The sequence below is a fragment of the Procambarus clarkii genome, chromosome 21 (genome assembly GCF_040958095.1).
Source record: "Procambarus clarkii isolate CNS0578487 chromosome 21, FALCON_Pclarkii_2.0, whole genome shotgun sequence".
NCBI lineage: Eukaryota > Metazoa > Arthropoda > Malacostraca > Decapoda > Cambaridae > Procambarus > Procambarus clarkii.
In genome coordinates this window covers 32,854,268-32,877,812 of record NC_091170.1, presented here as the reverse complement: position 1 = coordinate 32,877,812, position 23,545 = coordinate 32,854,268, and the positions used below count along the sequence as shown (strand labels likewise).

At 39.0% G+C, this 23,545-nt stretch overlaps 2 protein-coding genes across 5 annotated transcripts in view; both read left to right on the top strand.

Annotated features, from left to right (window-relative positions):
- Positions 1-732: 732 nt before the first annotated feature.
- Positions 733-9,193, top strand: Tctp (translationally controlled tumor protein). Its single transcript, XM_045746382.2, has 4 exons — positions 733-928; positions 3,106-3,361; positions 7,819-8,072; positions 9,101-9,193. Exons 1-3 carry the CDS (start codon positions 748-750, stop codon positions 8,039-8,041), a joined length of 660 nt encoding a protein of 219 aa, XP_045602338.2. The 5' UTR covers positions 733-747; the 3' UTR covers positions 8,042-8,072; positions 9,101-9,193.
- Positions 9,194-15,347: 6,154 nt separating this feature from the next.
- Positions 15,348-23,545, top strand: part of LOC123760641 (15-hydroxyprostaglandin dehydrogenase [NAD(+)]) — a 34,515-nt gene continuing 26,317 nt past the window's right edge. Inside the window, exon 1 of one of the 4 annotated variants that reach the window (XM_045746383.2) lies at positions 15,348-15,466. The gene's annotated coding sequence lies outside the window, so the exon portion shown is untranslated. The remainder of the gene's footprint in view (positions 15,467-23,545) is intronic. The other 3 variants (XM_045746384.2, XM_045746385.2, XM_069328282.1) reach the window with 3 other exon arrangements.

Below are 23,545 nucleotides of genomic sequence, written 5' to 3'. Positions count from 1 at the left end.
ACTTAATTGCGAAATTTGACAAAAAAATCTACACTGTACATCAGTTTGAATAAAATACTTGCACATTTCTTGAGCGTACATGTGATAGAAGTATCCCTAACTTCTGTAATTTATTCACCTTAAATTACATAAAGTGACGTAATAGGTTTGTGCATAGTTCTGCTGACACATTTAATCAGATTGCAGCATGTGATGCTATCAAACTACTGAACGATCAAATATATCGACCTTCATAATTCTTGTCAGATAATAGACCTTACTTAATACGTTCCTTGTTTTTCTAATGACGTTTAGAATTTGAGCATGTATGTTTCATTTACAACATAAAGATAATCTATATATCTAGAGATAACAGGCGAGGGAGATACCATGTTTAAATGCGCAAATGCAACAATGCATTGAGTCACCAAGATAGCTTCGAGTTGCCACCGACTGGATATCCATGTAAATAAACCTGCAACAAACTACTCAAATAAATATATAATGCAAACACAGAAACAAGAGGAGAGATAAGCAATAGTACATAAAAGCCTCAATAATAAGAACAACTTATGACCTGATAGAAAAAAAAGAAAAAAAACCTACAGGTAATGATTTAATTAGCCACCTATAAAACTGAACACGTAATAAATACTTTACAAACAAAACAAAAAATCGATTCCAATCTATACACCTTACCCGCAACCTTCTCTACTGTACATAACATTCGAGAGGGGGGGAAAAAAAGGTAATAATAATAATGATTTAATGGCTGAGGTGACGGTTCGCGGCGCAAGCGTCACTTGTTTGTTTACAAGATGTGGGAAGACCCGAGAAGGTCGCTCCTTCCGCGCTCTGCCCCAGCGAGCCGCTCACCTCCGCCCTCGCTCCTCCGTCTCCACCGCCCTCCATCCGCCCACCATGAAGGTCTTCAAGGACTTGGTCACCGGTAAGATGGACCTCGTTGTGTGCACGTTGACGTGCGGGGCCGGCCGTGGCCGCCCGCCTGGGTTTAAAGGGACTTTTTAAAGTGTTTAGTTCGGAGGGGCTGGAATGACAGCTCTTGCCTTACGTCTGGGGCTGTCAGGGAGGTTGGCGATGATTATTCACTTCTAGCATCTTGGTTACTGTTAAAAATTGGTAGGCCGCATAAAATTGAATATATAATGCTTAATAATTATAGAAAAATTTTAACGAATACTAAACGATGTTGTGATGGTTAAATTTGGCTGTATTTTTACTTTTCGCTACAACGGTAGTGTTCATTATAATTAAAAAAAAAATTAATACAAAAAATAAAATAATAAGATGGGTTAGTGGAGGCAAGGAATGTATTGTAGACAAACACGTGTAAATATAACATTGTTGGCAGCCGGTGGCGGCTGTGGCCTTGACCCCAAGACTCCACCCTCGACACCACTACCACGGCAGGGGAGGCCTAAGGCCTACAGTACACGCTGGCCCAATTTGGCAGAATTGACGGGCAGTAGAGAGTCTTGGATGAAAGTTTGGAAAGTGGTGTGTGTGTGGCTATGTAATTACTCGTATTCTACTGTCATGGGACTTGAGGATACTGTATCAATACAGCAGAGTTGACTTGTGTAAGGGTTTAGTTTTATAATGTATTACAGTAAGCCTTGTTGAGTTATTTAATATTTGGATATTAGGAGGTAAATTGTCTAACCATTTTAGGTGAAAATGTGTTGAAATAATTGTAAGAGGCATTAGTGTCCATCTGGAGCTATTGATCTGTACATGATTCACATGGTTTTGTGAGCTGCTCGTATTTGACTTCGATATTTGATTTTACTTTAATTCTATTTGGCATATTTGAGGCACTTGATAGGGTAATGGCTTGTTATGCACCTTGTTTTTAGCAGAGCTTTTTGATAGTTGCAGAAGACTAATTAGAAAGCTAGAGAAACTGGCAATGAGGGAATCTTACCTTGGATAAGCGCATAATCATAACAGGAAATGATTTAAATGTAGTTATTTGCAGTTGGGCATATAATTAAGGATTATGAACAAGGAATGATACACTAAAGGGTTTAAAGACATGTACATGCCAAAGGGGCAATGCACTATTTGAATTAGCCTGTGGGGCACTGTACTAGCAGGACTGTTCTGTTTTTGGGACTGATGTGAAAGTTTACATAAAGTAGCCACCCTCGGGATGGATTTAGAAATTGAACGATTTAGAAATGTTTGCAATAATGCATATAGACCACAGAAAAAAAAGGATTTCTTTAAATGTCGGGGGCATATGGAAACATGATTCTTAAAGCTTTTACAATAAGATGACACATTTTCACAATTGTGTATAATTGACCTTTGTCTTATGACCTATTCGATGCAAGTTGTGTATTAAATACTCCACTTAAATTAATTTTATTAGATAACTAGCCTATAAAATTTCTCCATAGTTTTGATTCTGAAACTTGAATCTGCAAGAATCTTGGTATAAAGATGGAGGGTTGGGAATGGAGTATTTTCTAATCTGTGTATTTCCTAGCAAGTTGCTACAGTATTACTGTGCTGTAGTCCAAATACTAAAACTAAGGGTTCATACCAAATATAAAACATTTTTATATTTATTTAAACCTACCTTTATACATAAACTAATTTTACAAGGCATTTTGTGAATTTTGTCAACTTTGTCAATTAACATTTGCCACAAGTTCCCCCTTAATTGTGATAACTTAAACTATGGGCTCACCATAGCCCATGCTACTTGGAACATTTTGCTCCAAGTAGCAAATCTTTAACATATGATAACTTTATTTGATTGTTCTTATATGTACAGCAAAATATTAACACTAATGCACAATTATTTTACTCTTTTACTGCTTTGCTATATACAACGGTACCTAAAATTCTTGCTAGACTGTATAAAGGCTAAATTTTCTCTTGTAGCTGTAAAATTAGTATAAATTAATTTTTAATAATTATTAAAATCTGTACTATGAATATTAAGAACAAATCTTGAATATTAAAATAGTATATGTGAATGCAGCAACTGTACAAAATATTCGTGAAACTATCGGCATTTCTAAAGACTTGTTTATTTGGTAAATAAAATTGGTTTCAAATAACATTGCTAACTACAGTACTACTGCTTTTTTCCAGGTGATGAAATGTTCACGGACACCTACAAATATGAGGTCATCGAGGATGCCTTCTATATGGTGATAGGCAAGAGCATCACTATGTCCGATGACAATATAGCATTAGATGGTGCCAACCCTTCAGCAGAAGAGGTTGATGAGGGAACTGAAAGTAATGCAGTTTCTGGTATCGACGTTGTACTTTACATGCGTCTTCAGGAAACTGGATTTGGTAGCAAGAAGGATTATCTTGTTTACATGAAGGATTACCTCAAAAAGTGAGTGACTAATTTACAAACTAGCTGATACAATACTGCTTAATTTTGTATACTTTTCATTAGTTTCCACTGAGCAACAGTACGATGTACTACTGCTCTTATGGAATGTCTTTGATACTCTGGTTGAACTAGCTTTTCCTTTTCACAAAATAGATAACATTTGATGCACTGGAACATCTTCATAATTCCTGGTAAAACTGGCAGGTATTTTTTTTTTTGGGGGGGGGGAACAGAATATTAACATCTTTGAAATGTCCCCAACATGGTAAATGCCGGTGCATAGGTTCACTTTCCTCCCTAAGTTCCCACATTCATTGGCTCTTAACCTATTGAGTCATGGACCCCTTTGAAATCTGGTGAAAGCTATTGTGGACTCCCCTCTTCCCTAGAGAAATAAACTAGCAAATAAACACAATTTTGCATGCAATGAATGTACTTTAATATAACTTACTGACTTTCATGGACCCCAGATTAAGAACCCTTGCCATATTGGTTCCTTGCCAAGACATTCATTTATCACTGAAAACTTTTATTGTAATTTTATACTTTTGCCAAAGTTCTTGATAAGGGGGGGGAAAACCTTATTTTGCAGCCAGAGGAGCACAAAATGTATTCTTGTTTGTCAAAATGTGCTGTCTTGTGTAGAATTAACTCTAGGAAATTTATCTTATAATTTTTATTGATAAAATGGCAAACACTCTCATGGTATGACGTAATTATCTTGGGTGCCCTCCATTTAATCTTCATAAATACAGTACAGTATAACATATTGCAGGCAATGAGAGTGCTTTCACCAATGATTTTTACCCCTTGTATTCGGGTTATAGTTTGCAGTCATTTATTTGGAAATTATGAATATACCTCCTTGGTTAGCTACTCAGTTTGGCTGGGCAGATGCTGTAGACCAATAGTTTTTGGATTGGTCACCTAGAGGTGCACATGTGGTATTGTTTACATTGGCTCTCACAGTTCGACTCCCATCCATGCCTTCAGCATATTGCACAATCTTGTCGACATCCTACGCATGTTCTTTCAAAACACCAGGAATGTCTTGGAAAGGCAATCAACTAATAGAATATCGAGGAAACCTGTTGCCCATTAAGAAATAAGTTAAGTTTGAAAGTGGTGTTCCCAAGGACATGTTTCTAAATTGATAGCTGCATATTATGAGTTAATAAAAATGCTGACTAAATGGAAATAGTTTGAAGAAAAGAATGTTTAAGGAATGGTATCCGTGCTGAATACATACCAACTGACTTCAGAAACCGGGACAGCCCTTGGTTCTCTTGTGGAAAGCTAGTGGCTTGTCCTTGCTGTGAATTTCACTTCCTGTACATGATGCCTGCTTGATGGGGAGTAGAATTCCCAGAACCCAAAGTCCTGCCCATGGCAAGGCTCGACTTTAGAGCTTAGTCCACTAGGCTATCGCTTGGAGTGGCCCACATATCCACCACAGCCCAGTTGGTCTGGCTGGTTTATTGGGACCATACCCAAGCCATGAGGTTTGGCAATGTTGCATTTGGAGCAAGTTGAAAGTGGTTGAATTTGCTTAAACCTGAGTGTGGTTATAATTGTGCATTGATTCATTGGATAATGCAGGTGAACTATTGTTTTATTTTAAAGAATGTTGTTAGTGTGTAGCAGAGTATACTTTGATATATGGAAAATATTCATGTTATTTGCACTGCTTACGCTGCAAATGCAGTTATCACAAATCGTTATAAAAATCCATTATAATTACACGTATACCAATTGTGATCATATGGTTTTTACAACTCTGGTTGTAATGAAGTATACCAGGTCAACCAATCATTTGAACATGTAGAACTACAGAGAACTTGCAAAATAGAATCCCTCATTTGATGGAGCTCCTTTTTATTAGTCAACATATTGGTTGATGTATGGGCCTGGTGACCTGCAGACCTGGTAGTGTAGTCTCCATTGTTCTGCCATGGCAGATTGTGTTGGGTACGGACAAACTAAGTTTGCCCCTTTTCAGCCAATATATCTGGTGCTCGTCTTCCTGCCTTACTTGTTTGAAATGAATCTTGTCTTGTGGACTTCTACCCTTTCCTACAGATCTCCCATAAATATTTCTTCCCCTTTCTGAACTCGTTTGCTCTGTCCCTCTGCAGTTCAACGATGGCATGCTCGGACAGCATTCACAGAGATAATTCTGTACTATCTCAAACTATTTGGGAAACCGACATCGGTTTGGGACTGGCTTGAAGCAGGTCTTCCCATTTGGAAACTCCAGTAATTGAGGAGCTACCTTAACCACTCACTGCTCTGCATTAAAATGACACCTGTATGGTCTGCTGTAAATAAATTTTCACATTAAAATGCAGTCTCTGATCACAGGACTGAAAAATATTTTGTGGCATACTTTAACCAGGATGGAGCTGGGAAGTCGAGCAAATTATGGGCGCTTAGGGATGGAGCACTCGGCCCTGCCACCCCGTGGGGTGACAGTTGCCACAAATATAATGTTTTCACAATCTTGATGTTTCTCATTCATTTCTTCTATGGTTTTTTGCTGTAATATTGTTTAAAAGTGTGTAACTTGTGGAATTTATATAGTTCAATGTGGGGAACATCGCTAAGCTCAAAATTATGGGGCTCGTATGTGACGTATATAATGTATGATCAGTGTTTTTGCTGTTATTACACTATACACACACTGTATATGCCCATCTACATGTGTTCACCATAACGAACCACTAAGTTGGCATGGTGAGCCCAGAAAATGAGCTGCCACACCTAGACAGCCCTCCCTCCCTCCTCCAACACCTTGCCAACATTCCTCCTCCTCCTCCCACCATACTGTTTTTATTACACTATTTACACATGTTATATATACGTATCTACACATTTTATTCACTAACTATACAACTAAACTTGTATGATGTCCAAAACAGCACAATGGCCACCATACACTACATGACGAGTCACAGCAGCCAGCAGATGTTAAAAGTACGACGCCACCTCCCTCACCAAAATGGCTCCTCCCAACATACTCCTGTTGCAGTTATTACACTATATATACATATTATATATATATCTACATTTGTGTTCACCATAGCAAGACACTTAAGCTGGTATGGTGAGTCCAAACAAGAGGCTGCCCCACACTATAGATGATAGCTATCTCCCTCCCTTCTTGCCAAAATTAATCTTCCCACCATATTACACACAGTATTATCACCACAAACCTATTATCAGAATCTAGGTCACTAAATCCTGTAAATTAATAATTTACCACATGGAAGTAGTTTGAAGATTCTTAGATGGGCAAAATATTGGCAGTACTGTGGCTAGCGCTGTGAACATCTTGAACAGCACCGATTCACTGATATCTGAACATTGTACAGTCTTCATCACAGTCACTCTTCTGTAATACTATCCTGACTATTACCAGTTATATATAATTTGACACTATTAGGTGATGCTGTAGTCACAAGCTGAACAGCAATGCTGTTAGCTGATTCTGCGTGCCATCCTTGGTTGCTCACTCGTTACTGAGGCTGTCACATCTGGGAATGTTGGCCACGATTTTTTTTTTTAAATGGCGTCTGTTTAAGAGCCCTGAAGCTGATGTGAACCCTGTGTAGCCGTGGGAGTTTTGAATGATAAGCTTTACCTAAAAGATCCCCAAGGTGCGTTGCGCACCACCCGTTGAAAACCTCAAGGTGTTGCGCAGTGCAGTGGTTAAGGCATTTTGCCCCATTGTCCTGATGAATTGTCTTCGTACTTCTTGAATGTGTGATTAATTTACATTTGTGGTTCTTGGAGCATTGCTGGATCTCTTGCCTCCGACTTTTGCAAGTGTTGCAACAAGATTAGAATGGACCTGCAAGTCCACCAAGATGCCAATCTAATGTATCCTTGAGGAAGGTTGGGGGGGGGGGGGAAGTTTTCTTCAATACGGTTTTCAGATTAGTTTTTTATATTTACCATTTTAAAGCATAAGCATGGATATTAAAATTAAACCTTTTATTAAATAGTAACAAATTTACTGCTAGGTTAATTTCTTCGTTTCATTGAAAAGGCCAGACAGTTTTCATGAATTGTATTGAGGATAATATTGAATTTTCCTAAGTTTATTCAAAATCTCTTTTAACATCAGAATGTTGTTAACACTAACCATTTTCATTATATCTTTGTATATACAGTACTGTCAATGACTTATATTATGAAAGCATAACAAGATTTAAATAGTTTGGAGTTCTTTTTGTAATTTTTTTAAATTTATACAAATGTAAATACTTAAGACTCCTCCAAAGCTGAAAATATAGCTAATAATATATACTTGTGAATGGCAATAAAGCAATCTGGGCACCCTAATCTAACGATTTTTGGGAATTGGCATCCAAAGTGTTTTCTTACACAACATTTCCATGCCATGTTAATTCTGATTCTCTACATATTTACATAATTCTTGTTTTAATATTTTTTAGGTTGAAGGGAAAGCTTGAAGGCACTCCTGGGGCAGATAAGCTTGTTGCAATCCAAAAGCCTCTAAATGATATACTAAAGAAGTTCAAGGATCTTCAGTTCTTCACAGGAGAGTCTATGAATCCTGAAGGTATGGTGGCAATTGGAGACTACAAGGATATCGATGGTGAGGAGCGGCCTGTCTTCTATTTCCCAAAGTATGGTCTAGAAGAGGAGAAACTATGAGCCAACTTTTATAGTAACATTAAAATTTCAAGTGAGTATAGATGCCTTCTTAATGTGTGATTCAGTTTTCTTATTTAAAAGCTAATGAAACATTGCACCTTATATTGGGTGATGTTAGAATGGCCCATTAGGCATTGTACTAGAAGATAAGAATGAAGGTAACTGCAGAAGGTCTATTGGCCCATACGAGGCGGCTCCTATTTATATTCGCCCAATTTCATTCATATGTCTTAACTTGCACTTGAAACAATCGAGGGAACCTCCTACTATTATGTTATGCGGTAAGTGGTTCCACAAATTGACAATCCTGTTACCAAACGAAGTATTTACCCAGGTTCGTCACCTGGACTATATGGGGTCTCGAACCGTGGACCCCATGTATGAGGCTGTAGCTCTATCGACTAGGGTATGAGCAATCTTAAAAAGGAGTTTCCAGAATTGACATCCTGCTGTCAAACTGGAATTTTCACCACCCCCACCCTACCACTACTAAAACATAGGAATTACAGAGTCGCATCATATACATTTATGATGTGGGTCGGTAATCCCTCTGGGCTTCAGTAGTAGTCAGGGGAAAGAGTTGAAAATTCCAGTTTGGCAGCTGGATACCAATTCTGGAAACTTTCACTTTGAAGATTGCTCATATCCCAGTCGATAGATCTACAGCCTCACATGGGTGTGGTACACGGTTAGACAAATAGTCCAGATGAATGGAATGTTCATTTCACACAAGGGTGAATGGCATTTTTTTACCCAGGTCTTTCCTAAATCTAAACTTGTCCAATTTATACCCAATGTTTTGTTTTATTAATACTTTTAATTTCCTATTAATATCCTCTGTCCATTCATCCCCTTGTACATGTATATGTCACCCCTAATTCTTTGTTTCCAGAGAATGTACATAAAGCTTGTTATTCTTTCTTCATATGACAGGTTTCTAATTTGCGGGATATGTCCCTCTAATTCATTCGGGATTTTGAGTACCATTTATAACCATAAATATGTTTTGGACTTTAAAAGTTTGATTGCTGTAACTAAATATAGTTTTTCTTGTTTCAGAGCCTCCTGACAACTGGATCATTGAAACAATTAAGCAATGCTATACCAAAACTAAATTGTTTTGACCTTCGCTAATAAAAACCAAGATCCCAATTGTTTTTCATTTACTTTTAATTCAGTATGTTAAGATTTGAGTATTAATGATTATAAAATGTTTCATTTAATTTTACATGGATAAGGGACCTGCTATTGAAAATAATTGTCACCACTAATAAACTAATTAAAAATATTTGAATTTATAATTTATTTAAAAGGTACAATGGGTTTGTTAATTCTGTACATATTGTTTTCACATTCTTGCAAAGCCACCATCACTTTCGAGCATTAATTTAAAAAAATTGAACTAGGAAATTTAATGTCTAGATAATTAAGTTTTATTTATCGGTTTATGAACGCATTTTTTTAAACTACCTTATTGTGACTTCTACACCGCCTTTTAAAGTTGCGTGTGATAGTGCATAGTTTAGTGCTGAGAGATTGGTGAAATGGTGGTGGCAAGTACTCCAATCTTGGCGTTAAAATAGTAACTTAGTGTAGAAATGACCAAAACCAATAGTAATTGGTTTTGGAGGAAGATAAATTAAACCTCTGCCACAGGCATGGAGTAAAGACATCTTGCCTACATTACTGTTTGGGTCAGGAATGCCACCCAAAATTTTACAAATTGTTAGAATCTGGAAAAACAGCCTGATGGGATGAAGTTACGAAAGCCTTTAAGTCTTGATACAAACTGAACTAGACAAATAAGTGTTTTGGTTTAATTTTGTTAAAGTTGTACTAGCAGTACTATCACGGAAGATAACTTGTATAGTGTACAAGTGTTGAAAAATGTTTCCTAAATACAATATACGGAAAAAACTTTAGGGGTGAGGTCACGGTAAAGGGTTGAAATCGCTGGTTAATGGACTTCCTAAGCCTAGCTGGCTCCCATCTCTGAAATGAGGGAAACCCTGGTGTAGGTGGCTGGGCACCACTACACCCCACGTCCCATCCTAAATCCATATCCAGATTCTTTCAAAGAACTATAGTCGTAATGGCTTGTTGCTCTCTCCTGATAGTTCCCTCCCCATCCCTAGTTAAACTACTTACATAGTTATCTAGATGCTCGTCTAGTTGTACTTCCCTAGTTGAGTTTTGGCTCTTTGGTCCCGTCAATCTACTGGTGTATAGATTCTCGAGCCACATAGCTACATTTGAAACTGTGGAGTCAACCTCCACCACATCACTTCCTAGTGCATTCCATTTATTAACTACCGACACTAAAAAGGTTCTTTCAATGTCTGTGGTTTATTTGGGTACTCACTCAGCTTTAAATACCTCCTTGTCTACCCTGTCATTTGAGAATTTTGAGGAATTGACATGGGGGTTTGCCATGTTGTGAAGGCTTATTAAGGTTCTAATAATATTTTACTGGTAAACTTGTAAGTAAACCTTTGTCCTAAACTGTATTTAGTACACTTGTATATTTAAATTATATTACATCTTTAACAAGCTTGGGTATATACAGCAATGTACTGCTTGCTACCCTATTCTATATGAATGATTCCAGTGTAGATAAAAAACTAGCTACAAGTTCATTTAATATTCCTATCTCACAGGATGATTAGTCATACATGGAATCGGGGGAGAAAATACCAGCCTCAATACAAAAACAAAACTGACTAAAAAAAATCAGGAGAGAACATGAAATGTAAGACTGATATATTAGCCTCCACTAGCAAAATCTGGGTACAGCACAAGAGTATCTTCCAAAATTCTTGAGTGTGTGCTTGTATACTACAAGTTCAGAGCTCAAACTACAGTACCTAATACCATTTGGTCTAAAGTCGCTTACAACAGGGCAATCGCAGATAGTGTTGGAGAGTATGTCTCAGCTCTCGTTCTCACAGTTTACAATTGGATTGTTCCCCATTTGGGGGATTCATCACCTGCCATAGATATCGATATCCCAGCCAAATTCTGGCAGTTACAATGTCACACTGTCTAGTGGATGGGAAGAATTATTCAATAATACAAATTCGTCCTTCACCTATGGTAGAGGAAAGTCTACTTGGAAGGATTCAATTTACATGAGATTAAGATTAGGTTATAAATATATCTGGCAATTCGGTGTTGGTCAGTGAAAAAGATAAGGAGTAAATTATGTAGTATGCCGCACGCCCACACCTTAGAACATTATGTATTAGTGTCAACGTATTGATAACTATAGAAATAAGGAAATAAGTAATGTACCTCATCAAATTGTTTGGATGTGTGATAATGGTATGATAGACAGAATACTTAGGAGGCACAAGAATTTTGCCCCAAGAGTGTAACACTTATATGCTGTGCTTACTATATTAACCTGGGATTCTTGTACTGTATTGTGATTTGTGTATTTGTACTCACTGAATTTGTGCGCCCATGAAAATATTTTATCGAGACAAACTGTAAACTCGCTTTCTTTGATAAGTTCATGTCAAGGTTTTCTTTAATATAAAATTCTATGGGATACTCAACTGGGGAGAATTTAAAGTTTTCACACGTTTTAAATACAATATTTGTCTAGTTTTAATCATATGAATAATCGAAACTTTAATGTTCAATATCGATTCTGGTGCCAACTTTGGAAATGCTGAACACTAATTGAAGTTGGCGCGATATTAAATAATAGGAAAACTTAGATTGACACTGAATAGTTTTTTTTAAGTTTAGCTCATTTATTATGCACCACATACCCATCTTGTGGGCGGTAGTGGAAAGGGTTACAGAGGCACATAATGGGCTCAGGGACTGAACCCCACAGTTCATTTAGCTAAGCAAGTTACAGTTTTGATGAGCTAGTTACAAAATTCAATATAAGTCGCCACATCATCAATGGGTTCGAGATCGACCACAAATACAGTTTCTAAATTAAGCAACTGACATATGTGGAGAGTTAGTGTCACAATTGATATGCTTGTCCTGCACACCGCCCCCCATCCAGTGGGCAGCGGTGGATAGGTTAGTCACTTAGTTACTACCTACAGTTAGCAAACTGGGGATATTTGGCTAAAATCTCTGGTAGCAGATCATTTTGAATGAAATCTTTACACATCGTTGGAACATTGGTTATAGAATTGTTTCTGAATTCACGTATCTTTTCGCACTCCATCACATAGTGACGGAAGGTGTGCGAATAATTTTGTTGACAGTTTACATTTGGTCAGGTCTACATCAGCAGATAATGAGAATTCCCAGAGATACTTGTAACCGAGTCTAAGCCGAGCAGTAGTAACATCTAGAAGTCTGCCGATTTTATTGGGTTAACTTAGCATTTTAAAAGCACTACAATCACTTTCTGTGGTTGATTGTTCAATAAATCCCTGAACTATATGTTTAACAGATCTCTAACCCTGTCCATGGAGGTCAGAAGAAAATGTATATATGCTGATTAGCATTGTAAATGTTTGGCCACGTCTGTAGTAGGGAACAAATATATCATTGTTCTAATACGCAGGAAGAACCACATCTATGGATCATCCAGTAAAGCTAGCATACTTATTAGACTTAACCACTGCTAGGCTTAGGCTAGGCTACCATATCCCTCTGGAGTGTGCACCACCTGCTGATGTACACTGTCACCAGAACTATTTTGTTAATCGCAATGTTATGACTATCCCAAGTTTCACCAGGGATGGGGAGAGTTTCACCAGGGATGGGGACACTGTAGCTCATAGACAATCACTGTATAGACTATCATATATAAATGTAATAATGGAAAAACTCACGAGATACTAAATATTCTTAAACAACGTTTATTAACAAAACTATAAAAAGTAACTAATAAAAATCACTCCCTAAATGACCTATTTTCCTACTGAGGCACGGATGGTGCATTTACTCTACTAAACTTCACAGCAACTTTTACCTTAATCTAAGAAGACCAGCTGCTGGTGTTTCTGGTTTCTGGAGGTGAGAATGGTTGACCTTCCCGAGCTGCTCCTCAATGATTGATTGATTAAGATTAAGCCACCCAAAAGGTGGCACGGGCATGAATAGCCCGTAAGTGGTGGCCCTTTGGAGCCATTACCAGTATCAAGAGCTGATACTGGAGATCTGTGGAGGTGCGACTGCACCCTACGGAGAGGAGAGGTCGTGACCTCTCTGCTCCTCAAAACCACACTGCCGTTTTCTACTCCTTTCTCAAGCCGAGAGAACTGTCCTAGTATTCCTCCGCCTAGTTATCAATTACAGGGCAGGGTTAATTGATCAGACTAATGTTTTTTACTAGCCAACCCAGATGGTTAAATTCTTATTGAAACTAATGGTAACACTGTTAAGCAACTTTGAAAAAACGATATCCAATTACAATATTGGCTAGTGATCTGAATTTTGTGCTTTGAGAGTTAATGAAAATGGAGGGTTCTGGTGACCCCTTGACCCAGATCGGGTCGAGTACGCTGCTCGACGAACTAGTACCCTCACTACTGACATTACTTTCTTTGTGCAAGTATACGGACCCTGATCTTGACTTTACATACGTGTAACTTAACATACATGCTCAACCCAAATTAGTTGTTAAAATTAATAAATACAATATTAAATGAAAGACTTAAATTCCTCTACATTACTGAATATCCAAGATGGAATCTTTGAGGGTAGAGAGAGGGTAGAGGCGACTCCTGGTGACCTGACCAAGCTGGTGGTGCCAAATCCACGCCCGTCATCTGCCTTTGACTAAAGAGGAGCTTTTGATTCTTTACTCCTAAATGACGTTAAATAAATCTACATGCTTGACAACAGGGATTATTAATTACAGTTACTTTAATACAAGAATTTCTCAAAAATGATACTTATAATACAAAGAGGAGCTGGCGATCGTGCTTCCACCCCTCGTTCTAATCTCCCGGGATTAACCTTTTCAAGATTTTCCAAGCCGACTACACTTCCACTTTGGCATCTCAAGGCATGACACTGTTGATATGCTTGCAAAGATAGCCAGTAGAAAACCAATAGTAGAAATTGATATGGGTGTTTCACTAACAGTGACAAAGAGAATACTTAAACAAATATCTAATGAAGATCTCACCGACCTAACAAATTCACAAAGACCTGAAAGTTGCAGCATTAAATATTATGATAGATATCGTGAGGAGACATTCATATATGAGACTAATAGAGCAAGAACCCGGCAATGTGATGTCATAGTTGCCAGAATACGCCTGGGATATAGACGTATCTGGCAGCTTTAGCAAAACCCAAATGTCGAGTACACAATGTGTCAACTTTGTGAAAGAGAAAACATGCACTCACTTGAACATTATATTGTCGAATGTCCCATATTGACTGACTTCGCCCTCCTGGGCTGAGTTATGCTGAACTCTGTAACTGCTATATGAGTACTGGAAAACTTGATGATATATTGGACTTGTACCCTAGATTAACCATGTAATGTAACTATATAACCTGAGCTTGTAAAAGCATCTTAATCACCTTCAGTGGTTAAGTTCTTAATTGCACACTAGTTTCTCTGTCAGCTATCTCACCCTGTCAGAGTAAAAGAGACAAATATATGTGTATGTATGTATGTATGTATGTATGTATGTATGTATGTATGTATGTATGTATGCATGCATGTATGTGTATGTGTATAAAGTATAAAGCTGATCAGAATTACATATCACCATAATAAATTCACATTAGTGCATTCATAAATCTGTGTATCTATGTATTTACGTATGAAGCTTAGCCTAACATTTTAAAAGCACTACGATCACCTTCTGTGGTTGTTCAATAAAACTCTGAACTGTATGTTTGACAAATCTCTCACCCTGTCCATGGAGGATAGAAGAAAATGTATGTATTCTAGTTAGCATTGTAAATGTGTGGCCACGTCTGTGGTAGAAAATAATAATAATAATAAAAACGGCAAATTTTGTACAAGGGCGTATCCCACTGCTTTCCTTACAATCACCTATCTAAAACAGCTTCAGCTGTTACAACACCAGGGATGAGGAGAGTAACACCAGGGATGAGGAGAGTAACACCAGGGATGGGGAGTTATAACAGGAATGGAGATACTTCAACATTTGACTTAAAAATACAGAAGGGAAAATAATCAGAAATTGCGATGGAAACAACAGGTGTCGACAGAGAGAGAGAGGTAAGATTTAACAGGTTGCGGAGCCCTCCCCCCATCCGTTCACTAGCCCATCTTGTGCCCCCCCCCCCAACTCCAACACACACACACACACACACACACGTGCACGGCATTCTTTTACTACCCTCAGCAGTCCTCGCTCAGTATACCTTCTGCCTCTGCTGTGTGTGGACGAGTAGCCGAGCCGCGCTCCCAAACCTACACTGGACATTAATTATACTTCTCGTTCCCTCTAAACATTATTTGTGAGTATTCGTGTCATAGTTTTGTATTTCACTTGAGTATCTTATTTAGTAACCTATCCGTCTGTTCTTTAACAGCATTGCCATATATATATATATATATATATATATATATATATATATATATATATATATATATATATATATATATATATATATATATAGTTATATATATACCATATATATAATGTGAGTAATTCAGGAAAATTAATGTGATGAAAAATGAGTGTCTGACCACGGAGGAAGAATTGAAACAGGAATTTCCTAAAGTACTTTCGTATTTAATAATACATCTTCAGAAGGGTGAAAAGATGTATTATTAAATACGAAAGTACTTAAGGAAATTCCTGTTTCAATTCTTCCTCCGTGGTCTGATACTGTCATATTATATATAATATATATATTATATATATATATATATATATATATATATATATATATATATATATATATATATATATATATATATATATATATATATATATATATATCTTTCTTTAAATTGGGATTTAGTCCTTAATTAGGACAGGGACCGGAACCGGTTATGTTAGTAAAGAACTATTGATGTCTCTAGAACACAATCCGATATATTGGTTTATATCCTGCTCCTCAATTACTGCTGTCTGAACACTTTTGTTTTGTTTAGTTCAGTTCATTTCTTATGCACCCACATATAGCCATCCTGTGAACAGGTGCGAAAATGTAAAAGTTCGATACCCCTGCCCCTTCATCACACACTGTTCAGCATTGAACCCCAATCGTTTTCACTTGCGAAGCGAGCAGGTGAGGGCTCATATATCAATAAGAAAATCATTTTATGGCAGTGAGGTGACTTGAACCGGCGTTCAGGAGATTCTCAGACATCTGCCTTTTGAAGCCTATCAACCCAGAACTACCGAATTCACTAGGAAGTTTCCCCGACTGTCTATTACGGTCCAAGAGGTTGGCACCATTCCTTCCCCCCGTCCAATCCCAAATTCTTATCCTGACCCCTTCCCAGTGCTATATAGTCGTAATGGCTTGGCGCTTTGCTCTGATAGTTCCCTCCCTCCCTCACTGGGAGGTAGGTTCTGGAGGCCCGAACTGGTGCCCAAGGATTTTACGATAATTTCGCTTACACTCTGGCCTGCTGGTAATGGTGTTCACACCCTTATTTCTTTAGTTGGGCACCGATTTGGGGTGGAACGCCGTATCACGCCATTGTATTTTTTTGTAATCTGAAGTGTGTGTGTGTGTGTGATGATTTTTTTTTTTTCAGTGTACACTACAGCAGTTCCGAACAGATCACCTGTGAACAGCTTTGCTAATTTAACGTTTTCAGATGCGCATTGAAAGGGAAGGTGAACTTATCGAGCTATCAACAAAACCTGAACGAGTATAATTTCTGCTCCATAAAAGTTTGCGTCGCCAATTGTTAAATGTTTTGAAATTCAATAAATACAAATGGGCACAACACCACCCATATCCCTGGGCGCTGCATGACTGGTCCGCTCCACACTAGTGATGTAAAGCACCTTGCACAGTTAAAGCACAGTTGCTTTGTAACACAGATTTTGTGGTATAGTCTTTGAAAATAATTTATAAACAAATAACACAGGCGGACATATGTGTAAGAAACGAGAGAGTGAGTAAGGATCCAGTACAGGCACAAAGATCCAGTACCAGCTTGCACTGGCCGACCTTGGTCAGACACTAAAAAATTTCCAGCTTGGCTCGGGACACTAGCGCGTGGACACATGTTTAGGAATTTTTTATAAACATGTATTACTTTCTATCTTTATCTGTATAGTAAGCTAGGAATACTCCACTGGGAGTGAATTTGTTGCAATACTGATGAATCGTCAACGCCAGTGACGAGGCTATCGTGTTGAGTGAGCTTGAGACATAAAAACCCTTCTGGCGGCGTGATCTTGATCCCGCTGGCGGGCACAGACGGCGCCTGGGTTCTCTAAACCCATCTCTTGTCAAGAGTAAAGAAGGTTGGAGGGAGGACTGAGATAGGAACAGAGGATGACGGGTAAAAACTGATTCAAACTGGACTTCTAACAGGAAGTCTGGAGTATGAAGTATAAAGACTGGTTAAGACTGAACGTCTGACATGAAGTCTGGGGCATGGAGATTAAGACGAGAGGAAAAAGTCTATGGAGTGTGAGTGTAAGACTAAAGACTGAGGAAGACTGGAGTAAAGCCTGAGTAAGTCCTTACTCCAGTCCAAAGTAAGGAGGGATGATTAAGACTGGGGTAGAGTTAATAAAACAACAGAAAACTGAGGAAGAATGCAGTGAGAACTAAATATTTGTACAGCGCAGTGAACAATTTCCCTGTGTATATAAAACTTTCCCCTTGTTTCTCATAACTGGATGGTTTCGTGTTCGAATCCCGGGTAGGAGGGTTTGCTTTAGCCCAAGAAAGGCTCTTGGGCCTTTCATAGGCCTATTCATTGTCTGACCATAAGGCGGACGGTGTTTCACAGCTCATCTTATTCAATTTCTTTCTTTATTATGCACCCCATACCCATCCCGTGGGCGGTGGTGTAAAGGATTACAGAGGCACATAATCCGTTCAGGAACTGAACCCTCTAGTTCGTTTAGCTAAGCAAATAATTTTTTGGACGCTAGTTACAAAATTATTAATATTATATATATATATATATATATATATATATATATATATATATATATATATATAATATATATATATAATATATATATATATAATATATATATATATATAATATATATATATATATATATATATATATATATATATATATGTCGTACCTAGTAGCCAGAACTCACTTTTTGGCCTACTATTCAAGGCCCGATTTGCCTAATAAGCCAAGTTTTCCTGAATTAATATATTTTTTCTAATTTTTTTCTTATGAAATGATAAAGCTACCCATTTCATTATGTATGAGGTCAATTTTTTTTTATTGGAGTTAAAATTAACGTAGATATATGACCGAACCTAACCAACCCTACCTAACCTAACCTAACCTATCTTTATAGGTTAGGTTTGGTTAGGTAGCCGAAAAAGTTAGGTTAGGTTAGGTTAGGTAGGTTAGGTAGTCGAAAAACAATTAATTCATGAAAACTTGGCTTATTAGGCAAATCGGGCCTTGAATAGTAGACCAAAAAGTGAGTTCTGGCTACTAGGTACGACATATATATATATATATATATATATATATATATATATATATATATATATATATATAATATATATATATAATATATATATATATAATATATATATATATATAATATATATATATATATATATATATATATATATATATATATATATATATATATATATATATATATATATATATATGTACACATTCTCATACATACATGTACATATATATATACGTATACATATATACATACACATAAATATTTAATCACCTACACAAATACACACATATTTAATCACCAACACAAATACACACATCAATAATCTTTTGTGTCACAAGTGATCAACAAGAGGCTCACAACAGTCACTATAAAAGGCACTTTACATCTATGATGAGTCACAGTTCTTGCTCCACACCCGCCCAACTGGGCAGCAGCTTTACAGTCATGTGCATGCATTACCTACAGTAAGCAAATTTTGGATACTTCGCTAAGATTTTGGGCAGCACATCATTATGAATGAAGTATTTACACATTTCTTGGATTAGTTTTCTTGAAGGTATGGAGTGATACTGTTGGTATTCGAGACGCGGCCGGATTAGAGCCTTATATAAGTGTAGCCGGGATGTTCGTGCTAAGGTTTCGGAATCTCTTAACTTTTTCTGAGGCTGTTTTCGCTTTGTTTGTTCTATCCTCGACGGGATTTTTATTCTTGTTCTATTAATCTTGAGTCACAATATTCTGCCTACATCAGTATATTGGATAGGACGGTTGTCAAGGAAAATGGGGTCTGGGTTCCTTTTTGCAATGTGTATTATTTGGAATTTTGTTTGTATTTATTTTCCATTGATTTTTAAATTTGTTTATGAATTAAACAAACGCTATGCACGTTAGTGACTTTGCAAGAATGTAAGGACACCAATGTTACGTACTCTCACAACTTTCTTTGGGGCTTACATTTTGGAGAGTTAATTTTTCAATTACTCTCGACAGTGAAGAAAAACGTAAGAAATATTGAGAAGATTCGTTTTAGAAAGATTAATCTTACCCTTTCGACCATATTCAACAACATTTTATAAGTTAATGTATACTTACTACTGTTATCTTTTTTTATGATACACTCTTAGATATTTTACTTATACAAATTTATTTGAATTAAAATTATTTCCCCATTCTAAGTTTGAATTTCGCTCAACCCAGAAATATAAGGAATTACTCATCATATTCAAATCTACACTTATCTATCTACTAAGATCTATTAAGCACAGTTTGTGAAATCTGCAATCTATTCGCGATAACACTCACAGAGTGAACATCTGGTGTCAAATAAACGAGTCTCCATTGGCGGAAACGACCAATTAAGGCTTAAAGTAGCCTAGGCTATATCAACCATTTCCCCCCCCCTTGTCTCCACGGGTAGTGATGGAGAGGAGGGAGGTGGGATGGCCTGATGCACAGGTGGTGGTCTGAGGGAGGAAACAATGTGAGATTTGATGTTTGTAATAATCCCTCTGTAGTTGCAACAGTAATACGTGTGGCGGCGGCCGTGATGGCAGATCCTAGCATGTACCAGAAAGAAGTTTCCAAAGCCATTCTCCTTCATTCATTGCTGCTGCCAGTCTCCTCAACTTGATGCAACTGATGTCCCACACAGGCGTCGCCATAACACCAGACACGCGTCGCCATGGCACCAGACACGCGTCGCCATGGCACCAGACACGCGTCGTCATAGCACCAGACACGCGTCGTCATAGCACCAGACACGCGTCGCCATAACACCAGACACGCGTCGCCATAGCACCAGACACGCGTCGCCATAACACCAGACACGCGTCGCCATAACACCAGACACGCGTCGCCATAGCACCAGACACGCGTCGCCTTGGCACCAGAAACATCTCGCCATAACACCAGCTTCATATAAACACCACAGGAGATTATATTTAATCTGAAGGGTGAAAACTCCACTCATCCTCACCAGGCTGATCACTAAACGAAGCGGTATCACTACCACCAGGGGGTGACGGGCGGTGGTGGCGCGGCCGACCTCACCCACCCCCACATTGGTGGCGGTGGTGAAGCGGGTGGCATCCTATTCCCATACAGAGGCTGGTGGAATGTGCTGCCGCCCGCCTTCTTTCCCCACACTAGTGGTAAGGTGGGCTCCCACCCATCCCCAACACGGTGGTAAGGTGGGCTTCCTCTCAACCCCACACTGGTGTGGTAAGGTGGGATGCCCAACCCCCTACACTGGTGGTGGTGAGGTGGGCTTTCCTCACCCATTCCACTCTGGGGGTGGTGTGGTAGGCGGCCACCCACCCCCACACAGGTGGAGTGTCAGTTATCAAGCTTCAAGTGTCAGTAATTCGACCTTGAGAGAGGGGGAGGGTTCGATATAAGTCTAACGTGTATGAATATACGCTGGCTGCCTGTCCCCCTACACAATGAATTAATTATTGTATTATGACAAAATTATCTAAAATTATTTGTTTCCTTGTACGTTGTCGCCCGTGAGTTGTGGATTATTTCTGAGTTCTCCGTTTGTGAGATAATTATTTATTATTTGAAATTTAACAAAAAGGTGAGCACCGAGCAGGCTCCCGACCACTGAAGCACCGCCTAAAAATAGAATAAGGTGGTTGACACCCCCGGGTTCTCCTACCTTTTAATGAGCGCTGAGACGCTGTGCTACCGTTTGCACGCACGCACGCACGCACGCACTTGCGAGGTATAAAGTTTTGCATGTGGTCACCAACATCCGTCCATCTGCAACCTTCCTCCCATTACTGTCCACCCAGAACAGTCTACCCTTACAGACGGTTGTGGGGGTAGACGTGCCCCATTACTCATCAGCCCACACTGGATCCGCCATACTCGTCACTCCCGGGAATTATGATATCACGAGTAATGTCCGCCTAGAAAGACCAGCTACGCTACTGACGAGGGCGCTGTCATTGTTCAGGGTATCCCACAGGAAAGAAAATGGTCTTCAAATACGCGTGGCATATTCTGGAAGGTCATTGACACCAGTAACCTTCAAGTTGCTAGTATACTTATAGTCCCTGGTGAAGTAGTGCTAACACTCGCCCCGCGCCTAGCCAGCAATTTGATCTGGGTTCGAGTCCTGGCCAGAGAGGATTGACTGGGTGCCAATCTTTTAACTGTTCGCCCTTGTTCACCCAGCAGTAATTTGGTACGTGATTGTTAATCGATTGGTGGGTCGTGTTGCAGGGAAAACCAGTGAGTAAGGCTTATAATGAGCTATGGGAAGCGCTACTGTATTTTGGTTCATGTGTGGCCACCTACGGACACGAATTGTTTGCATCTTTAGCCACTTAAAGGTATTCCTTAATTGTGACTAAATCTACTTGCAAGTGAACAGTAATCACAGCCGTAGCCACCTACAGGATGTTAATCCTAGTCAGGAGCTCGTCACTGGACAGGTCACAGTGATCCACATCCGGGCGAGGAGGAACAAATACACGTGAGGGGGTCTTGGGAAAACCCCAGTTGTCAATTTCCTAGTACTGTGGCTTTCCTGAAGTCCCCCCGTCCAGCACAGGCGGCATGAGTGACGCGTTCTCTGTGGTGAGGTCGTGACTTTGGTTGAGTAAACACGCGCGTGCTACCTCTTTCATTCACACAAGTCTCTATTTTACTCACTGACTCACCCTGTTGTGAGTGGCGGCGGGGGTGGTGATTGCCAGAGAGGGGAAATAGATGTTCAGTGGTGAGAGAGGAGATAATTGTGTGAATAGGGAGACAAAAATCATCGATAGGGGGAAGGGAAGGATACAGCTGTTAAAATCAAAATAAAAAAATCAAATGAAGTTTATTATGATTATAATTAATTATTATTATGACTTTATATACCGTCTTCCTCAATTATTTCTCCCCCAGCTTATTCTTATAGCTCCTCGTTCTTCCCCAGTAGAGAAGCCTCCATACAGCCGTAGCTTATGGGTCATCTGACGTTCTAGCTCCACACACGGGGTTGGTGCTGGCCCCGCCCTCTAGACATTTGTTTTTTTTTGTCCACCCTCCTCACCAATTTTTTCCCCTTCCCACTCCCCCCTGCATCTTACCCCATCATCCTCTCTCTCCACTATTTTCCCCTCCCTTATCTCCACCCTTTTCTAACCCTTCCCCTCCCGTCTCCTCCTCTTTCCCTTTTTTTTTATCCCCTTATTTCCCTCTTCCCCATCTCACCTCTCCACCGACTTCCTCCTCTCTTACCCACACCTTATTCTTCTCCATCTTTATCAACCTCCTTCCTCTCCATCTTTATCAACCTCCTTCCTCTCCTCTCTTTATCCACTCCCATCTTCCCCGCCTTGCCTCTTCCCCCCCTCTCTTGCCTTCTGCACTCATCCCCACCCCCCCCGTCTCCCCCTCTCCCAGAACAAGCAGCATACACGCCCAGCGTTACCACAACGTTGTTTTTACCATCGTTACTATGAAATAACTTTGTGGTTATGTTGTATGTGGCAGATAGCTAACAAAATGGTGAAACCAAACTCCCATTTTAGACTTTATAGGAGTCGCAATAGGAGCTGGTCTTACTCAAAATGGGTGGGGCACTGGGGGCCGATCCCGACTTGCCTATAAGTCACGTACGTTACGTACCACCAATGTGTTATCTAGAAAAGTTGGGTGAGACTAGCCCCAAGCGTCTGTCCTCGAACCTCATACATATTTCTATAAAAATAAAATGTATAACATTACTAATAAATGTCCCAACATGCGAATATTCGAATGTAATTGACAGAGAGATAGTTTCAGAGAGATAACTAGCGAATGATCATTCTACATCTGTATACACTTGTATACTACATCTGTATGCGTTTGTATACTACACATCCACTTCCCTCGAGGGTGTCGTCACCATGGCTCTGCTTACCGTTCGTGAAGGATGTTTTGCTTTGCAGAATCCGGATCAATAGAG